This window comes from Tiliqua scincoides, unplaced genomic scaffold, assembly GCF_035046505.1.
Source record: "Tiliqua scincoides isolate rTilSci1 unplaced genomic scaffold, rTilSci1.hap2 HAP2_SCAFFOLD_71, whole genome shotgun sequence".
Taxonomy (NCBI): Eukaryota; Metazoa; Chordata; class Lepidosauria; order Squamata; family Scincidae; genus Tiliqua; species Tiliqua scincoides.
Window position 1 is genome coordinate 137,568 of NW_027101653.1, and position 14,933 is coordinate 152,500.

The 14,933-nt window shown below is 47.7% G+C and overlaps 1 protein-coding gene across 1 annotated transcript; it reads right to left on the reverse strand.

Annotated features, from left to right (window-relative positions):
• Positions 1–512: 512 nt before the first annotated feature.
• Positions 513–10,219, reverse strand: LOC136636051 (SLAM family member 8-like). Its single transcript, XM_066611078.1, has 5 exons — positions 10,214–10,219; positions 6,805–7,134; positions 4,707–5,015; positions 2,563–2,676; positions 513–1,056 (listed from the first exon to the last, which is right to left on the reverse strand). Exons 2-5 carry the CDS (start codon positions 7,064–7,066, stop codon positions 1,013–1,015), a joined length of 729 nt encoding a protein of 242 aa, XP_066467175.1. The 5' UTR covers positions 7,067–7,134; positions 10,214–10,219; the 3' UTR covers positions 513–1,012.
• Positions 10,220–14,933: the final 4,714 nt, after the last annotated feature.

Here is a 14,933-nt window from a genome sequence, read left to right on the forward strand (position 1 = left end):
AATTATTAAGTAATTCTCTCAGTTTCCCTAATACAGTGCCAACTGGAGTTTTTTCTCTTAATTCAGCAAGCAAAGCTACACACACACACACACACACACACACACATATACACATATACATACACATATATACACACACACACACATTATTATTTCCATATATTCCATATATGGGAAATATATATTTCCATATATGTTTGTATATTTTTATATATATAAACATATATATAAAAATATATAAACATACATTTTGTATTCAGATTCAGGAACCTTTATTGGCATAAAATAAAACTTAACATAAGACAATACATTTAAATCACACCTTTGATTTAAATGTATTGTCTTATGTTAAGTTTTATTTTATGCCTACACACCTTGGTAAAGGTGTTAAACACAAGGTGTTAAAGGTGTCCACACCAATGCCTTTATTTTACACACACACACACGTATATATATATTTTTATATATATATATATCATACATATGTATATGTATGTGTACATAGATCTCTCTCTCTCTCTCTCTCTCTCTCTCTCTCTCTCTCTCTCTATATATATATATATATATATATATATATATATATGTATATATCTTCACAAGCAGTCAAGCAAAGATCTATTCTCTTGACCCAAAGTTCATCCAACTTCATCAGGCATCAGATTCTGCCACTCCTAACCTCAGTGTCCTTTGGCTCATCCCCTATCCTGCCAGAACTTTCCCCTGCCTTGCACCACTTCCTCCACCTCTTCCTGGGGATACCAGCATTTTTCAAACTCCAAAATGGAAAAGGCTCGTCTGCATCCCTGCCCAGCAGCCTGTGCCCAAAAGAAAGATAGTTTCACATTCCTCAGTGCTCCGTGGGTGGAATGGGGTGGGGGGGAGAGAAGGGGAACTTTTCACAAAATGAAGTCCATGCATTTTTTGTTTGTCATCCGAGGACAGCAAAACAGGAACATGAATCTGCAGAGCGGCCGTGACCTTCTTCTTCTCTCTTCCTCTGCCTGGAGAACAACTAAGCCAGTTCGCTTTCCGAAACCTCATATGATTTTTTTTTCCCTGCGTGAAAGAGACAGAAATAATTCAGCCAGGGGTGTCGTCGGGCTTTTCCCCAAGGCTTATATGACCGGTGGATTTGTTCCACGACTTCACATTTTTATACCACCCTTCTTCCAAGGAGCTCAGGGTGGTGGATATGGTTCCTTCTCTCCTTTTGTCCTCACAACAACCTTCTGAGGAAGGCAAGGCAGAGAGAGAGAGAGAGAGAGAGAGAGAGAGAGAGACTGGCCCAAGGTCACCCAGAAAGCTTTGCGGCCGAGAGGAGATTTGAACCTGGATCTTCCAGGTCTAAGTCCGAAACCAGAACCATGACACCATCCTGGCTCTGAAGTATCTTAAACTGGGTTCGCACGTGCATTTCTGTCACTTGATGAGGGTCAAACTAGACGTGGGGAAGGGGAGATGCGATTGGATCAGCTGGAATTTTTAAATTTGATGTAAAGCAATTGGGGCTGGGGGGCTACAGCAGCGCAAGTGGGAGGGGGGTGTTCAGTTCTTGCCTGTCACTATTTGTCCACCCACTGATGGCATATTGGATGCCAGCACTGCCCCAGGTACTGAGGGTTCAGGGGTTAAGTCTGGCCATGTGGATTGTCTGATGGATGTGGGTTGTCAGTCAGTGCCCAATATGGCTAACCATGGTTGCCACCATAAACATACAACACCCCTCCCCTCTCTCTCTCTCTCTCTCTCCTGTATACGACATCAGCATCAGTTCCCCCAAAGCAAGTTCATGCCCCTGCAATCCCCCCAGCTGCCTCTCACCAGCTAGCTGCCAAAACCCAACCTGTTGCCTTCTTGCCAACTAAGTGCCAGACTCCTTCTCCTACCCCAGGCCCTAACAGCGAAGCACGACCTACGTTCCTAACTAAAAAAAAAATTATCCCCCTATTTCCCCACCTAAATCAGCTATTTTGGGATGGGAGTGAGGGCTGTCAACCTTTGATGAATAGGTTTGGTACTGACTTTTTCTCCTGGAATTGCCCATAACTGGTACGGTTCCCAACTTCCTAAGCTTCTCCCTCAAACCCTCCATAACACACTACTACGCTCCCTTGCAAAGCTACCCCTGGAATTTCACACACACACACCCAACACCAAGACACAAACTGCGAGAGAGAAGATTCTAGTTGGACATCAGGAAGAAATTCCTGATGGTAAGGGTTGCTGGGCAGTAAAACGGATTGCCGAGGGAGGTGGTGGCTTCTCCCTCCCTGGAGATCTTCAAGCAGAGGTTTGGACAGATACCTGCTGGAGATGCTCTGGGAGGACTTCCTGCTATAGGCAAGGGGATGGACTAGATGACCTTGTGGACACCATCCAACTCTGTGGTTCTAAGATTTTCTGTTTCAAGTGCTGGTTAGGTTTCTGGTTGACCCTAGATCAGTCATCTGACCAGCAGAGCCTATGAAGCTCTTCCTAACCCCAGAAAGAGGGGAAGTCCTCGTCTCTCCCCTTGACCCAAAGCACCACAAAATAACCTTCCATTTTCCAGAAAACATTTACCCGACTTCTGTTTCGTGTGCATGATCAAGATGGCGCCAGCTGCGAGGAAGAGAGAGGCGAGTGGGACAACTATGAGAAGAAGGTTCCTGTAATCGTATGCAGAGTCTTTCGTGCCTGGAAAAATGGGGAAGAGGCCCAGTTAAAGCCAGTTTGGGGTCAGATACGGACATCTGTAGGGCTGCCGGGTTCAATGTGCCCAGACACCTGAGGTTCTTGAGGCAGGGCCTCAATACCTCCAATGCTTGGAACGTAGAGGGGCACTATCTGTCCAGGTAAGCCAAGCGAGGGCATTTATGGCTTCACCACCCTAGAAGGCTCATTGCTTCTTCTGGAAGCATCAGGCCGTGGTCATGGTGGGAAAAAAGCACTCTGTACATGTGCAGAAGCAACCCTTGTGTGCACAGAGAAAAGCAGTGAGCCCAGCTGAGCATCCATCCAAGACTTTGATTTCGGTTTCAGGTGTTATGGCACTTCTGGGTTCTTAAAACACAGAACACTTCTGTGCTCTTAAAAAGCAATCCACAGGAAGCCCCCTCGCGAGGCAGGAAGTGGACAGGAAGCCTTGATGTTTCCTCTTCTGGCAAAAGGAGAAGCTACCTAATTAGTTATTAATTAGAATTCATGGAATTTCCTCTGAGTTTACACACAGTGGGTACTCAACAGCGGCGTGGGAGAGGACTGGCCCTTTCTATGGATGACTAAGCTATGTGGAAGACAGTGTGCTCTTCCCAACCCCCAGAATATGTATTTCTTTCAAAAAATATAGACGGCGTCCAGCCATAGGCGACCCATGCCAGCTCACAACAGGAAAGCATCCAAGCGCAAGCCTGTGTTGTCATAGCTCAGGGGTAGATCCTCCGATTTACTTGCAGAAAGTCCCAGGTTCAAGCCCTGGAAGCGTTTCCAGGTAGGGCTGGGAAAGTCCCCTCGGCTGAAATCCTGGAGGGCTACCAACAGTCAGCGCTTGGGAATCCTGAGATTGATCCACCCAGAGTCTGACTCACTAGGAAGTCGCTTCCCATGCGCCGGTACATGACAGCTTTCAGGGCTTTTAATTATCATGGATGATTTCATTTGACCAGTGGTCATGTACGAAGTATTATTAGTGCCTCTTCTGTACACAAACAACTGGATTAAAGAATGCAACCAGAAAATAAATAGGATTTATACTACTACTGCTACCACTACTACTACTACTACTACTACTACTACTACTACTAATTAATTGTTGGCATCCTTCAGTCTCGGAAGACTATGGTATCGCACTCTGAATAGTGTTCTGGAACAGTGTCCTCTCCAGTGCGCGAAGCCTGGGTAAAGTAGATATGGAGGACAGACTGTTACCCATGCAGCAAATACCCCTCTCCACGTCACTGAAATGGTCCAATGGAAAGGCAGAAGCCAATACGGTTGGTTCCAGCGGCGTCACAGGAGTTGTCAGAACGTGACTGTGTTCAGCCATGAACTGCCTCAGGGACTCAGGGACTCAATAGTACTACTACTACTTCTACTACTACTACTACTACTACTACTATTCCTACTACTACTAATAATAATAATTTAGCTGTGCCAGAAAGCCCCACCATTCTTTCTATGCACCTGAGCACGGGCACATTGGTGAAGACCACCATCCTTCAGAGAGCAACCAAAATGATTCCTGGGCTGGGGCACCTCCCTGATTACGAAAGCCTAAAGCATATGGGGCTCTTTGGTCTAGAAAACAGGTGCCTGGGGTGTGTGTGACATGACTGAGAAGTACAAAATTAAGCAGGGGGTGAATAGAGTGAATAGAGGGGTGTTCTTCTCCTGCTCACACAGCACTAGAACCAGGGAACAGCCACTCCAATTCTGTGGGGAAGTGGGTCCCGGTGCTTAAAAGTTTGAGAACCACTGCCTTAAATGTTGCAGGTTGGTTGGCAACCTTCAGTCTCGAAAGACTGTGTTATAAGCCTACAGCACCCGGTATTTCCAGGCCGTCTCCTATCCAAGTACTAACCAGGCCTGACCCTGCTTAGCTTCTGAAATCATGGTGGAAGCCTACAGCACCTGGTATTCCCAGGCAGTCTCCCATCCAGGTACTAACCAGGCCTGACCCTGCTTAGCTTCCAAGATCAGACGAGATCGGGCAGAAGATCATGACATACCCATTTCTTTCTGGCAGATTTTCTGGACGTCAACAGTCACCGATCTCTGACTGACTGCATTGGACACCGTACAGGTGTAGCTCAGGTGTGTGTCCTCCACGAAGTCCAGTTCCGCCCGCAGCACCCGACTGTTGTCCAAGACTGCGTGCTTATCCCTGGCGAGAGCTGTACCGTCTGGCCTTGTCCAGCGATAGGTGATATTGCTCCCCTGAGATGCTATGCAGGTCAGAAAAAACGCACAGGGGACCACTGAGCTGTTTGCATTGCGCTCCTGGGTGAAGATCTGTACAACTGGTGTGGAGACCACGTCTGGAAGCCAAAAAAAAAGTCACATTTAAGGGTTTGCTGCGTCAGCTGCATCCAAACACCTGAGTTTTCCCAGACAGGTCCCAACAGTGTCACGAGACTGGAAAAGACACTTTTGATGAGAAGACCTGAAAGGTCATTCAATATCATTAACCCTCCTGGTCTCAGCGCAGGAGATACCAAAGGGTTTCATGCGAGCGACGCTTTTGTACGTCCAGGTTACAATTGGCTTGCAATGGAGCAAGAGGGTTCCTCTGAGCAGGCCAGAGTGCGCTCCGGGAGGAGGGTGCAGAGCTCCGGGACACCCCCTGAAGCAAGGTCAGTGATGTCACCTGTAGGAGTGGCTCAGGTAAGACACATCAAAGGACCTTAGCATCTGGTTCGGCAAGAGACCAGTTGAGAAATGGAGAACTGGAGAGGCCAACCCCAAAACCTCCACCACTTTCTCTTCTCTTCCCACTTCCTGGATCTCCACCTCCCAGTCCCTGTGTTCAAAAGAGGATGTGCCAAGAGAGAAAAGTGGTGGGCTAGAGCATCCCACGATCTAGCTTATGACTCTCTTCCCTGCTTCCTCTTCTACTCTGTTCCCTTCAGGAGCAGGAGGAGAAGAGGCAGGCAAGCATGCACCCTGCCAGTCTGCCACTAGAGGCAGACTGGTACCTCTGCCACTAAAGGTAGAGGTACCACTTGAGATAGTTGTCTTCCTGGATGAGCTGGCCCTGCAACTTAGTAGTGATGGTAATTATACTTCTCACTGCTGGTGTGTACCATTCTTTCCCCCCACAAAGCTCAGAGTGAAGGAAAGATGTATTGCACATGCCTGATCTTGTCTGATCTCGGAAGCTAAGCAGGGTCAGGCCTGGTTAGTATTTGGATGGGAGACCGCCTGGGAATACCGGGTGCTGTAGGCTTATACCATGATCTGGGAAGCTAAGCAGGGTCAGGCCTGGTTAGTACTTGGATGGGAGAAAGCCTGGGAATACCGGGTGCTGCAGGCTTATACCATGATCTGGGAAGCTAGGCAGGGTCAGGCCTGGTTAGTATTTGGATGGGAGACCGCCTGGGAATACCGGGTGCTGTAGGCTTATACCATGATCTCGGAAGCTAAGCAGGGTCAGGCCTGGTTAGTACTTGGATGGGAGAAAGCCTGGGAATACCGGGTGCTGCAGGCTTATACCATGATCTGGGAAGCTAGGCAGGGTCAGGCCTGGTTAGTAGTTGGATGGGAGAAAGCCTGGGAATACCGGGTGCTGTAGGCTTATACCATGATCTGGGAAGCTAAGCAGGGTCAGGCCTGGTTAGTAGTTGGATGGGAGAAAGCCTGGGAATACCGGGTGCTGCAGGCTTATACCATGATCTGGGAAGCTAAGCAGGGTCAGGCCTGGTTAGTATTTGGATGGGAGACCGCCTGGGAATACCGGGTGCTGTAGGCTTATACCATGATCTGGGAAGCTAAGCAGGGTCAGGCCTGGTTAGTACTTGGATGGGAGAAAGCCTGGGAATACCGAGTGCTGTAGGCTTATACCATAGTCTTTCGAGACTGAAGGTTGCCAACCAACCACTGAGAAGGCCAATTCAGAGTGAGGGCAACAGTTCTTGCCTTCGTCCTGGGGTCTTATGGGGGGGGGAAGAGAAATTGTGCACACAAAACCGTGGACACAATCTCCGTGGCCAGCACCAGGACCACAAAATGGACGGTGCTGATTAGCGCAGCACCCCTTCCGTGGAGGAAAGGATGACTTCCATTAAGATAACTAACCAGTCACAGCCCTCTTCCGCCGGGGGACCGTACCGTAGACCTCCAGTTGGAACACCTGTTGCTCCATCTCTCCCGCCGTGTTCACCAGAAGCACCGACAGGGTCCCGTCATCTCCCAGGCGCACTGGCCTGATCTCCAAGGTGAGGTTATGGTGAAGACGGGTCCTATTCGTGAATCGGGATCGATACAAGATCTCCAGGTCGTCCTTGAAGGATGTGGCCACCAGCTCTTCCGCTGGGGTGAGGGACCTCCAGATGGCATCCCTGACGTGGAAACCAGGAGGGAGATGGACCATTAAGAATACAGGGTCTCCCGCAGATCCCAAGACCTGCACTGGGGTGTGCCTTGCAGAAAGCACTGGGGCTAGGAGGCAAAATTACAAGGCAGGTTATTATTCCTTTTATTTATTTACTTTATTTATACCCGCCTTTCTCCCTAAAGGGACCCAAGGCGGCTTACAACAATGATTAAAAACACAATTAAAAAACATTATTTTTAAACAAAATAAAAACACATTCATAACATATAACATGTTTATAATATTTATACTGTAAGGGCACGTGTCAATAGAATCCCTACTCGAGATTCATGGGATAGATCAGTGGTTCCCAAACTGTGGGTCAGGACCTACTGGTGAGTCGGGACCTGATTTTTGGTGGGTCGCATAAGGATGACGGAAAGATCACACAACTAATTGCTTCAAGCCCTGAAGCTATTCAGAAATCACCCTGCGAAGAGCTCAGCTCCCGCAGTTTGCAAGGTAGCGGCTAACTACCCCGCAAGGAGCTGAGCTTGCATTTCGCAAGCAGGTGTAAACACAGTGAGATAAATGTTTGTGGGGTTTTTTTCCTGGTTATCATTGCTTATAAAAAAAGAAAATATTTTTTTATTAGATTTTCTTGGTAAAGTCTGGTAAAGCTAGGTGGGTCCCGATACAGTGTTGTTTTAAAAAAGTGGGTCCCGGGGCTAAAACGTTTGGGAAACACTGGGTTAGACTATCCCCCCCCCCCCAAAAAAAAACTCACATCTATAACCATGTGAAAATGACAAAATCCTTATCCATTTGCTTGGATAGCTCCTCCACAGCCCAATCCTATCCACACTTTCCTGGGAGCAAGCCCCATTGACTCAAATGGGACTGACTTCTGAGTGGACATGCGCAGGATTGGGCTTGCCAGTCTTCCACTTAAAGCATTTCTGAGATCATATGAGAACATCGTGTGCCCCTGTCCTCCCCCCCCCATGGCTTCACTTCTGCTTCTTTTACAAGGGGAGTATTAAAGAGAAATACTGTACAAACTTTCAAAAATAAGACGTTTCCCACCCTCTTCTTCAGTACATTTTTTCGCTGTGCAAACACTCAGCTAATCACAGTAACCAACCAACAAATTCAAAGTGCTATGAAATGCTGCTGGCTGAGTCTGACATTTGGTCTCTCTAGCTCAGTAGTGTCTACACTGGCTGGCAGCAGCATCTATCCAGCGTTTGAGACAGGGACCTTCTTTTAAACCAGGGGTTGCTTTAGAAACTGAGCTTCCATGGGTCTGTCTCTAGAGTTTATTACACTGGCGACAGCTGAAAAGCATTGGGAATTAAAGTATTCTCTTATTTTCCAATCCCCCTAGGTTTTTTTTTTTTGGTTTTTTTTTTGCCTTTCGTTGCCCAACTTGGGGATGCTGGGAATCAAACCTGGAATCCTCTGTCCTTCCATCAAGCTTTGGAGCTTTCCTAGCACATTAAACAACCTTACACTTGATCCGTCCAGAATCCAGGAATCCAGATCCAGGATTCTCCATCAGACCATAGATCCAAGATACTTGGATTTTGCCAAGTACAGGTCTCTCCACTTCTGCTGCCTTGACAAGCAGAGGTTGGACAGCCACCTGTTGGGATACTGTCACTGCCTGCATTCAGTAGGGGGCTAGACTAGATGACCTCCAGGGTGACAACTTAAACATTCTATGGCTCTTTAGAACTGGGGCTGGAATCAGGGATCTGTAGGCTGAGGGTGACTGGGGTGGCCTCATACGAAGAGGGTGGCTATAGGGAGCTCCAGTCCCAGGTGCCAGGCTGCAGGGGGGTGTCCGAAAGGCCACCCCAAGATGTTTAAAGTCCCCCCTCCCAAGCAGAAAATATATTTCTTTTATACTTATTTTTCAATTGTTTATTGTTATGATCATATATATATATATGCGCCTTGAGTGCCCTTTATATATATATAAAAGGAATCAGAAAATATATTTCTTTTACACTTATTTTTCAATTGTTTATTGTTATGATCATATATATATATGCGCCTTGAGTGCCCTTTATATATATATAAAAGGAATCAGAAAATATATTTCTTTTACACTTATTTTTCAATTGTTTATTGTTATGATCATATATATGAGTGCCCTTCGTTGGATAGAAAGGCGGGATATAAATTCTATAATTAAATATATAAACACACACAGTTCAATAAAAAAAATGTTCAGTGTCTGTGCTGCTTTTCTGGTCACTATTATTATTCTCTGATCACTATTATTTTTCATGTCACAAGTCTTACTGAAAATAATTTTGTCCTGGAAGGGGGTGCCCAAAATTGATGGGCCCAATGACCCATTGGCCATGATACGGCCGTGGTATGTCACGGTCTTCTGCATGAGAAGCCAGGGCTCAACCTCTCAGCTAAGAACTTTCCCTAGGAGGGCTGCCTTATACCAAGCCCCTCATTGATCCCTCTAGCCCAGGGGCGCCCAAACCCCGGCCTGGGGGCCACTTGCGGCCGTCGGGGGTTCCCAATCCAGCCCGTGGGGAGACCCCAGTCTCTAATGAGTCTCTGTCCCTCCAGATACTTACTGGTGCCTGTGCTGGCCCGACGCAACTGCTCTCAGCATGAGGATGGTTGTTCAACCTCTCACCTGAGCTGTGGGACGAGGTCTTCCTCCACTACTTGCTGTTTCACGTCTGTGGTGCAGCAGTGGCAGTGAAGGAAAGGCCGGCCTTGCTTTGTGCAAGGCCTTTTATTGGCCTTGAGCTACTGCAAGACCTTCATTTATTCATATAAGTTCCATTTTGAATAAATTCATTTATGTAAATTTATTGAAATTTTAAATGTAAATTAATTCTTTTTCCCCCCGGCCCCCGACACAGTGTCAGAGAGATGATGCAGCCCTCCTGCCAAAATATTTGGACACCCCTAACCAGTCCAATGCCGACAACCCGAATTAAATGGAACATATGCTCCTCCGTCCGGCTGTGTCGGGCACTCAGTTTGGTTGGTTCCATGTTGCCAGCTTGGTCTCAGAGAGGGCTATTTCTGAGCCCTCCCTGGAGATGCTGCCAGGGATCAAACTGAGGACATTCTGCAGGCAAAGAAAGGACTATACCACTGTGCTACAAGCCTCCCCCTGGGTAGAAAAAAAAGTCCATATTTTTTCAAGGCTGCAAACTGTCTTACCTGCGTGTAGCACCAACGCTAGAAGGATCCGATCCATCGCAAAGCCTCTATGGGAAGCTGCAGCCTAGAGGAGGAGAAAGTTCTTCTGGATGTCCCATGATGGATGAGGTTTTGCGCGTCTCTCACCGGAAATCCCCTTTTATCTCTGAAGCGGGGGGGGGGCAGAGAAGGGGGGGAATTCCAGGTCCTCATCAGAGCCTGCAAGAGAAAGCAGAAGTGTGGGACAGGCTTGCTCCCCAAATGACCCACACACACACACACACAAAAATACCCCTGTTGATCCCCCTTTCTGATGGGAAAGCCTCTCCTTTTCTTGGAAGGGAACTTCCAGGAAAAGGATCGGAGCAGCTGGGAAACCAAGTTAGATCTCAGGTCCATCCTACCACATAAGAACATAAGAACAGCCCCACTGGATCAGGCCATAGGCCCATCTAGTCCAGCTTCCTGGATCTCACAGCGGCCCACCAAATGCCCCAGGGAGCACACCAGATAACAAGAGACCTGCAAGGCTTCCTGGGAATTGTAGTTAAGAACATAAGAACAGCCCCACTGGATCAGGCCACAGGCCCATCTAGTCCAGCTTCCTGTATCTCACAGCAGCCCACCAAATGCCCCAGGGAGCACACCAGATAACAAGAGACCTGCAAGGCTTCCTGGGAATTGTAGTTAAGAACATAAGAACAGCCCCACTGGATCAGGCCATAGGCCCATCTAGTCCAGCTTCCTGTATCTCACAGCGGCCCACCAAATGCCCCAGGGAGCACCCCAGGTAACAAGAGACCTCATCCTGGTGCCCTCCCTTGCATCTGACATAGCCCATTTCTAAAATCAGGAGGTTGCACATACACATCATGGTTTGTAACCCGTAATGGATTTTTCCTACAGAAACTTGACCAATCCCCTTCATAACCCAGCTCAAGTCAGGGGGTTATACATGGTGTTTACACATCAAAGGTTGCCATCCTAGATATACTTACCTGGAACAAAGTTCCATTAAACTAAGTGGGACTTATCTCTGAGCAGATATGCACAGGGTTGCATGCAAGTCTTAAGAACATAAAAACATAAGAATAGCCCCACTGGATCAGGCCATAGGCCCATCTAGTCCAGGTTCCTGTATCTCACAGCAGCCTACCAAATGCCCCAGCCGCATCTCACTCCAGGAAGGGAAATAGGGGGCACCCGACTTAACGTCACCTGGAAGAGGGCACTGCGTGGGCACCAAGGAGCCACCCCATTGACCAATTCCCAAATGCAGCCCCAAATTGTCATTTAGACCCCTCCAAAGTGGGCTTGGTTGTGCTTTGTATGGTCTGGGCAGCTGGGGCCGTCGGTGCTGGCCACTCGGTCAAGGGTGCCACCGAAAGAGAGGGAGAGGCGTCCAGGATGGAGACTGAGGGCTGTGGTTAGAAATGCAAAGAGAAGCCCAGGCAGCCTCAGCTGTGGCCAGGGAAGGGGGTTAAACCACCTGGCTTCCTCCTCTGACCTTCTCCTCCCAGGGGTCACAGGCAGCCACTCTCCCAAGGCAAATGCATTCCCTTTACTGAGCTTCTGGAGAACACAAACACAGCTGGTCTCCAACCCGCCCCTTCCTGCCCTTGCCATGGTGTAAGTGTTGCTGCCTTCTTAGGCCCTGATCCTGAAGGAAGCCACCTCTCCTTGCTTGGGTGGGCACAAAAGACCACAAGAGACCTGCACCCTGGTGCCCTCCCTTGCGTTTGACCTTCTGAAGTAGCCTACTTCTAAACTCAGGAGGTCGCACAGACCCATCACGGCTTGTAGCCTGTGATGCACTTTTCCTCCAGAAATTGGTCCAATCCCTTTTTAAAGCATCCAGACCAGATGCCATCGTCACAATCTCTGGCAAGGAGTTCCACAGACTAAATGGAAAAATCCTGTGGCAAGGAGTTCCACAGCAAAGTCTAACAGTGGAGCAAGGCTCAGAGACAATGCCATGGACGTGAGCTGCGTGTCAATACTTTCATGTGTGGAACGTTGGCCCGTATGCAACCCTCTGCCGCCCCCCCATACTGGACAATGTCACCTCAACGGCATGACCGGCAGCCATTTTGGTACCCCTAACTTGCCGCTCCCCCACAAATGTGGCTTCGTGACCCCACTGTGGTGTGACCCCAAGGTTGAAGGTCTAAATTCACACATTGTATGCAAACACAAGAGAATCACAGTCACGGACTGGTTGAGGCTGCAATCCTAGATGCAATTTCCTGGGAGCGAAGCCCCGTTGGACATAATGGGCCTTACTTCTGAGTAGACATGCATTGGCTTGGGCTGTTTGTTGCCAGTGGTCTATGGCAGGGGTGTCCAAACTTTTTGGCAGGAGGGCCAAATCATCTCTCTGACACTGGGCAGGGGAAAAAAAAGAATCGATTTACATTTCAAATTTGAATAAATTTACATAAGTTTACATAAATTAATATATTAAAGATGAACTTATATGAATGAATGAAGGTCTTGCAATAGCTCAAGCCTATAAAAGGCCTTGCACAAAGCAAGGCTGGCCTTTCCTTTGCTGCCACTACTGCATCACAGACATGAAACAGCAATCAGTGGAGGGAGCCCTCATCCCACAGCTCACGCAAGAGGTCAAACAGTTGCCCTCACACTAAGAGCAGCTGCGTTGGGCCAGTGTGGGCTCCAGCAAATCTCTGGAGGGCCAGAGGCTCATTGGAGACTGGGGGCTCCCTGAGGGCCACAAGTGGCCCCAGGGCCAGGGTTTGGGCACCCCTGGTCTATGGGGAAGGAGATCAACCCTCCTTCTCTCTCATACACCCATCCACACCTATTAAGAGTTTTGTGGATTTTAAGATGGGAGACCCAATTAAACTGCTGCCATCCAGTGGCGTCACTGGGGGGGGGCGCGGAACATACTGGGTAACACACACATGGGGGGGTGACACCATTACTCTCCCAAATTTTTAAAACCTTGGTGTTTTAAAATAATACCGTCACGTTATATATCAATCGATGTGCAATTTCATTAAGAATGCACTGAAATAAGCCACATTGAAATATCTCAATTCTATCAAAAGTTAGAGCCAAAAAAATCTGCAGGGGCAGGGCAAAGGTGCATCACTATGCCCACTGAGGAACAGCCCGGCCCACTGTATGGGAGGAGGTCCATCATAAAAGACCACAAGAGACCTGCATCCTGGTGCCCTCCCTTGCGTTTGACATTCTGAAGTAACCTGCTTTTAAAATCAGGAGGTTGCACAGCTTGTAACCTGTGATGGACTTTTCCTCCAGAAATTTGTCTGGGTGTTTTAAAATAAACACCCAACCCTGAAGTAGTAGGTGTTAATAAAATGGGAGGAGGTCCATCCTAGGGGTCCGTCATAGGGGTGACACGCTGGCCTCCCACACCAGGTGAGACAAACCCCAGTGACGTCACTGCTGCCACCGCATCGGTTTTCGCCCGGTGACAGCAAAACCGAGGCTCCGAGTCACTTATCATAATCACTGCGTCTCAAGGAACGTGGACCCAGCTCTGTCATGTTACATACTTGTACATCATCCAAGGTCATAAAAATGACATACCCCTGGGAGGGAACTGAAGGCGGTTTAGAGGATCAGGTCATAAATTCAAAGTGATTTCAAAACTCTGGGCGGGGAGAGTCACACCAACAAAAGAACTGATATACTGACAATTAGCAAAGACAAAGAACATCTTGCTACAGAGTTAGTTTTTTGAAACTCTTTTCAACCAGATTTGCAAAAGAACTTAAGGGGAGTCCTACTGGATCAGGCCAAAGGCCCATCTAGTCCAGCTTCCTGTAGCCCACCAGGGAGCACACAAAAGATACCTGCATTTTTATTCAATGGCTTTGCTTTTAAAACTTATTTAAGGGTGCAATCCTAAACCCTTATGTCAGTGCTTTCCAGCACCAATGGGACATGTGCTGCACCCTGCAGTTGGGTGTCACTCGCGGAGGACTCCTCAAAGTAAGGGAATGTTTGCTCCCTTCACTCAGAGCTGCATTACCCTTATGTCAGTGCTGAAAAGTGGGTAAAGATTGGGCCCCGAGTGTGTTAAGTTTTCAAAACTGATCTGTATATCCATGCAAACGAAACTTGACTTAAAATGAAAATTCATCATGAGCGTTTTGGAAGTCAAACAGCTTTAGGGGATTTTGGGGGGGGAATCAGCTGCTCTGACACCAGGAGATAGGATGCAATGTGGCTCCAGTACGATGAAAGCTATCAGTTTCTCTGTCTGTTAGCAATCGTTTTGGCCATCCCTGTTGGAGAGCAACTACCACCAAGATTTAAAATATCATCGTGGTGGTCGACATCTTATTTTATTCATATCAAAATGACTACACAGCTGATAATGATTGTATATTACACACGAAAAACACAACATTTATCAGCTGGTAAATCTTCATCCACCCGGACAACTGCCTGACGTCTAGATGTAGATGAGGTACCAACAAAGGATTATTATTATTATTATTAATTATTATTATTATTATTAAGAATGTATGCCACTTTTCAACAAAAAGCCCTACAAAGTAAGAACATAAGAACAGCCCCACTGGATCAGGCCATAGACCCATCTAGTCCAGCTTCCTGTATCTCACAGCGGCCCACCAAATGCCCCAGGGAGCACACCAGATAACAAGAAGACCTGCAAGTCCTCCTGGGAATTGTAGTTTAAGAACATAAGAACAGCCCCACTGGATCAGGCCATAGACCCATCTAG

Excerpts from the sequence above, each read along its gene's own strand:
- LOC136636051 (XM_066611078.1), bottom strand. The coding sequence starts at position 7,066 with ATGGTCCATCTCCCTCCTGGTTTCCACGTCAGGGATGCCATCTGGAGG. Across the intron at positions 5,016-6,804 it reads GTTCCAACTGGAGGTCTACG|ACGTGGTCTCCACACCAGTT; the intron begins GTACGGTCCCCC and ends TTTGGCTTCCAG. Across the intron at positions 1,057-2,562 it reads GCACACGAAACAGAAGTCGG|GGAAAAAAAAATCATATGAG; the intron begins GTAAATGTTTTC and ends TCTTTCACGCAG.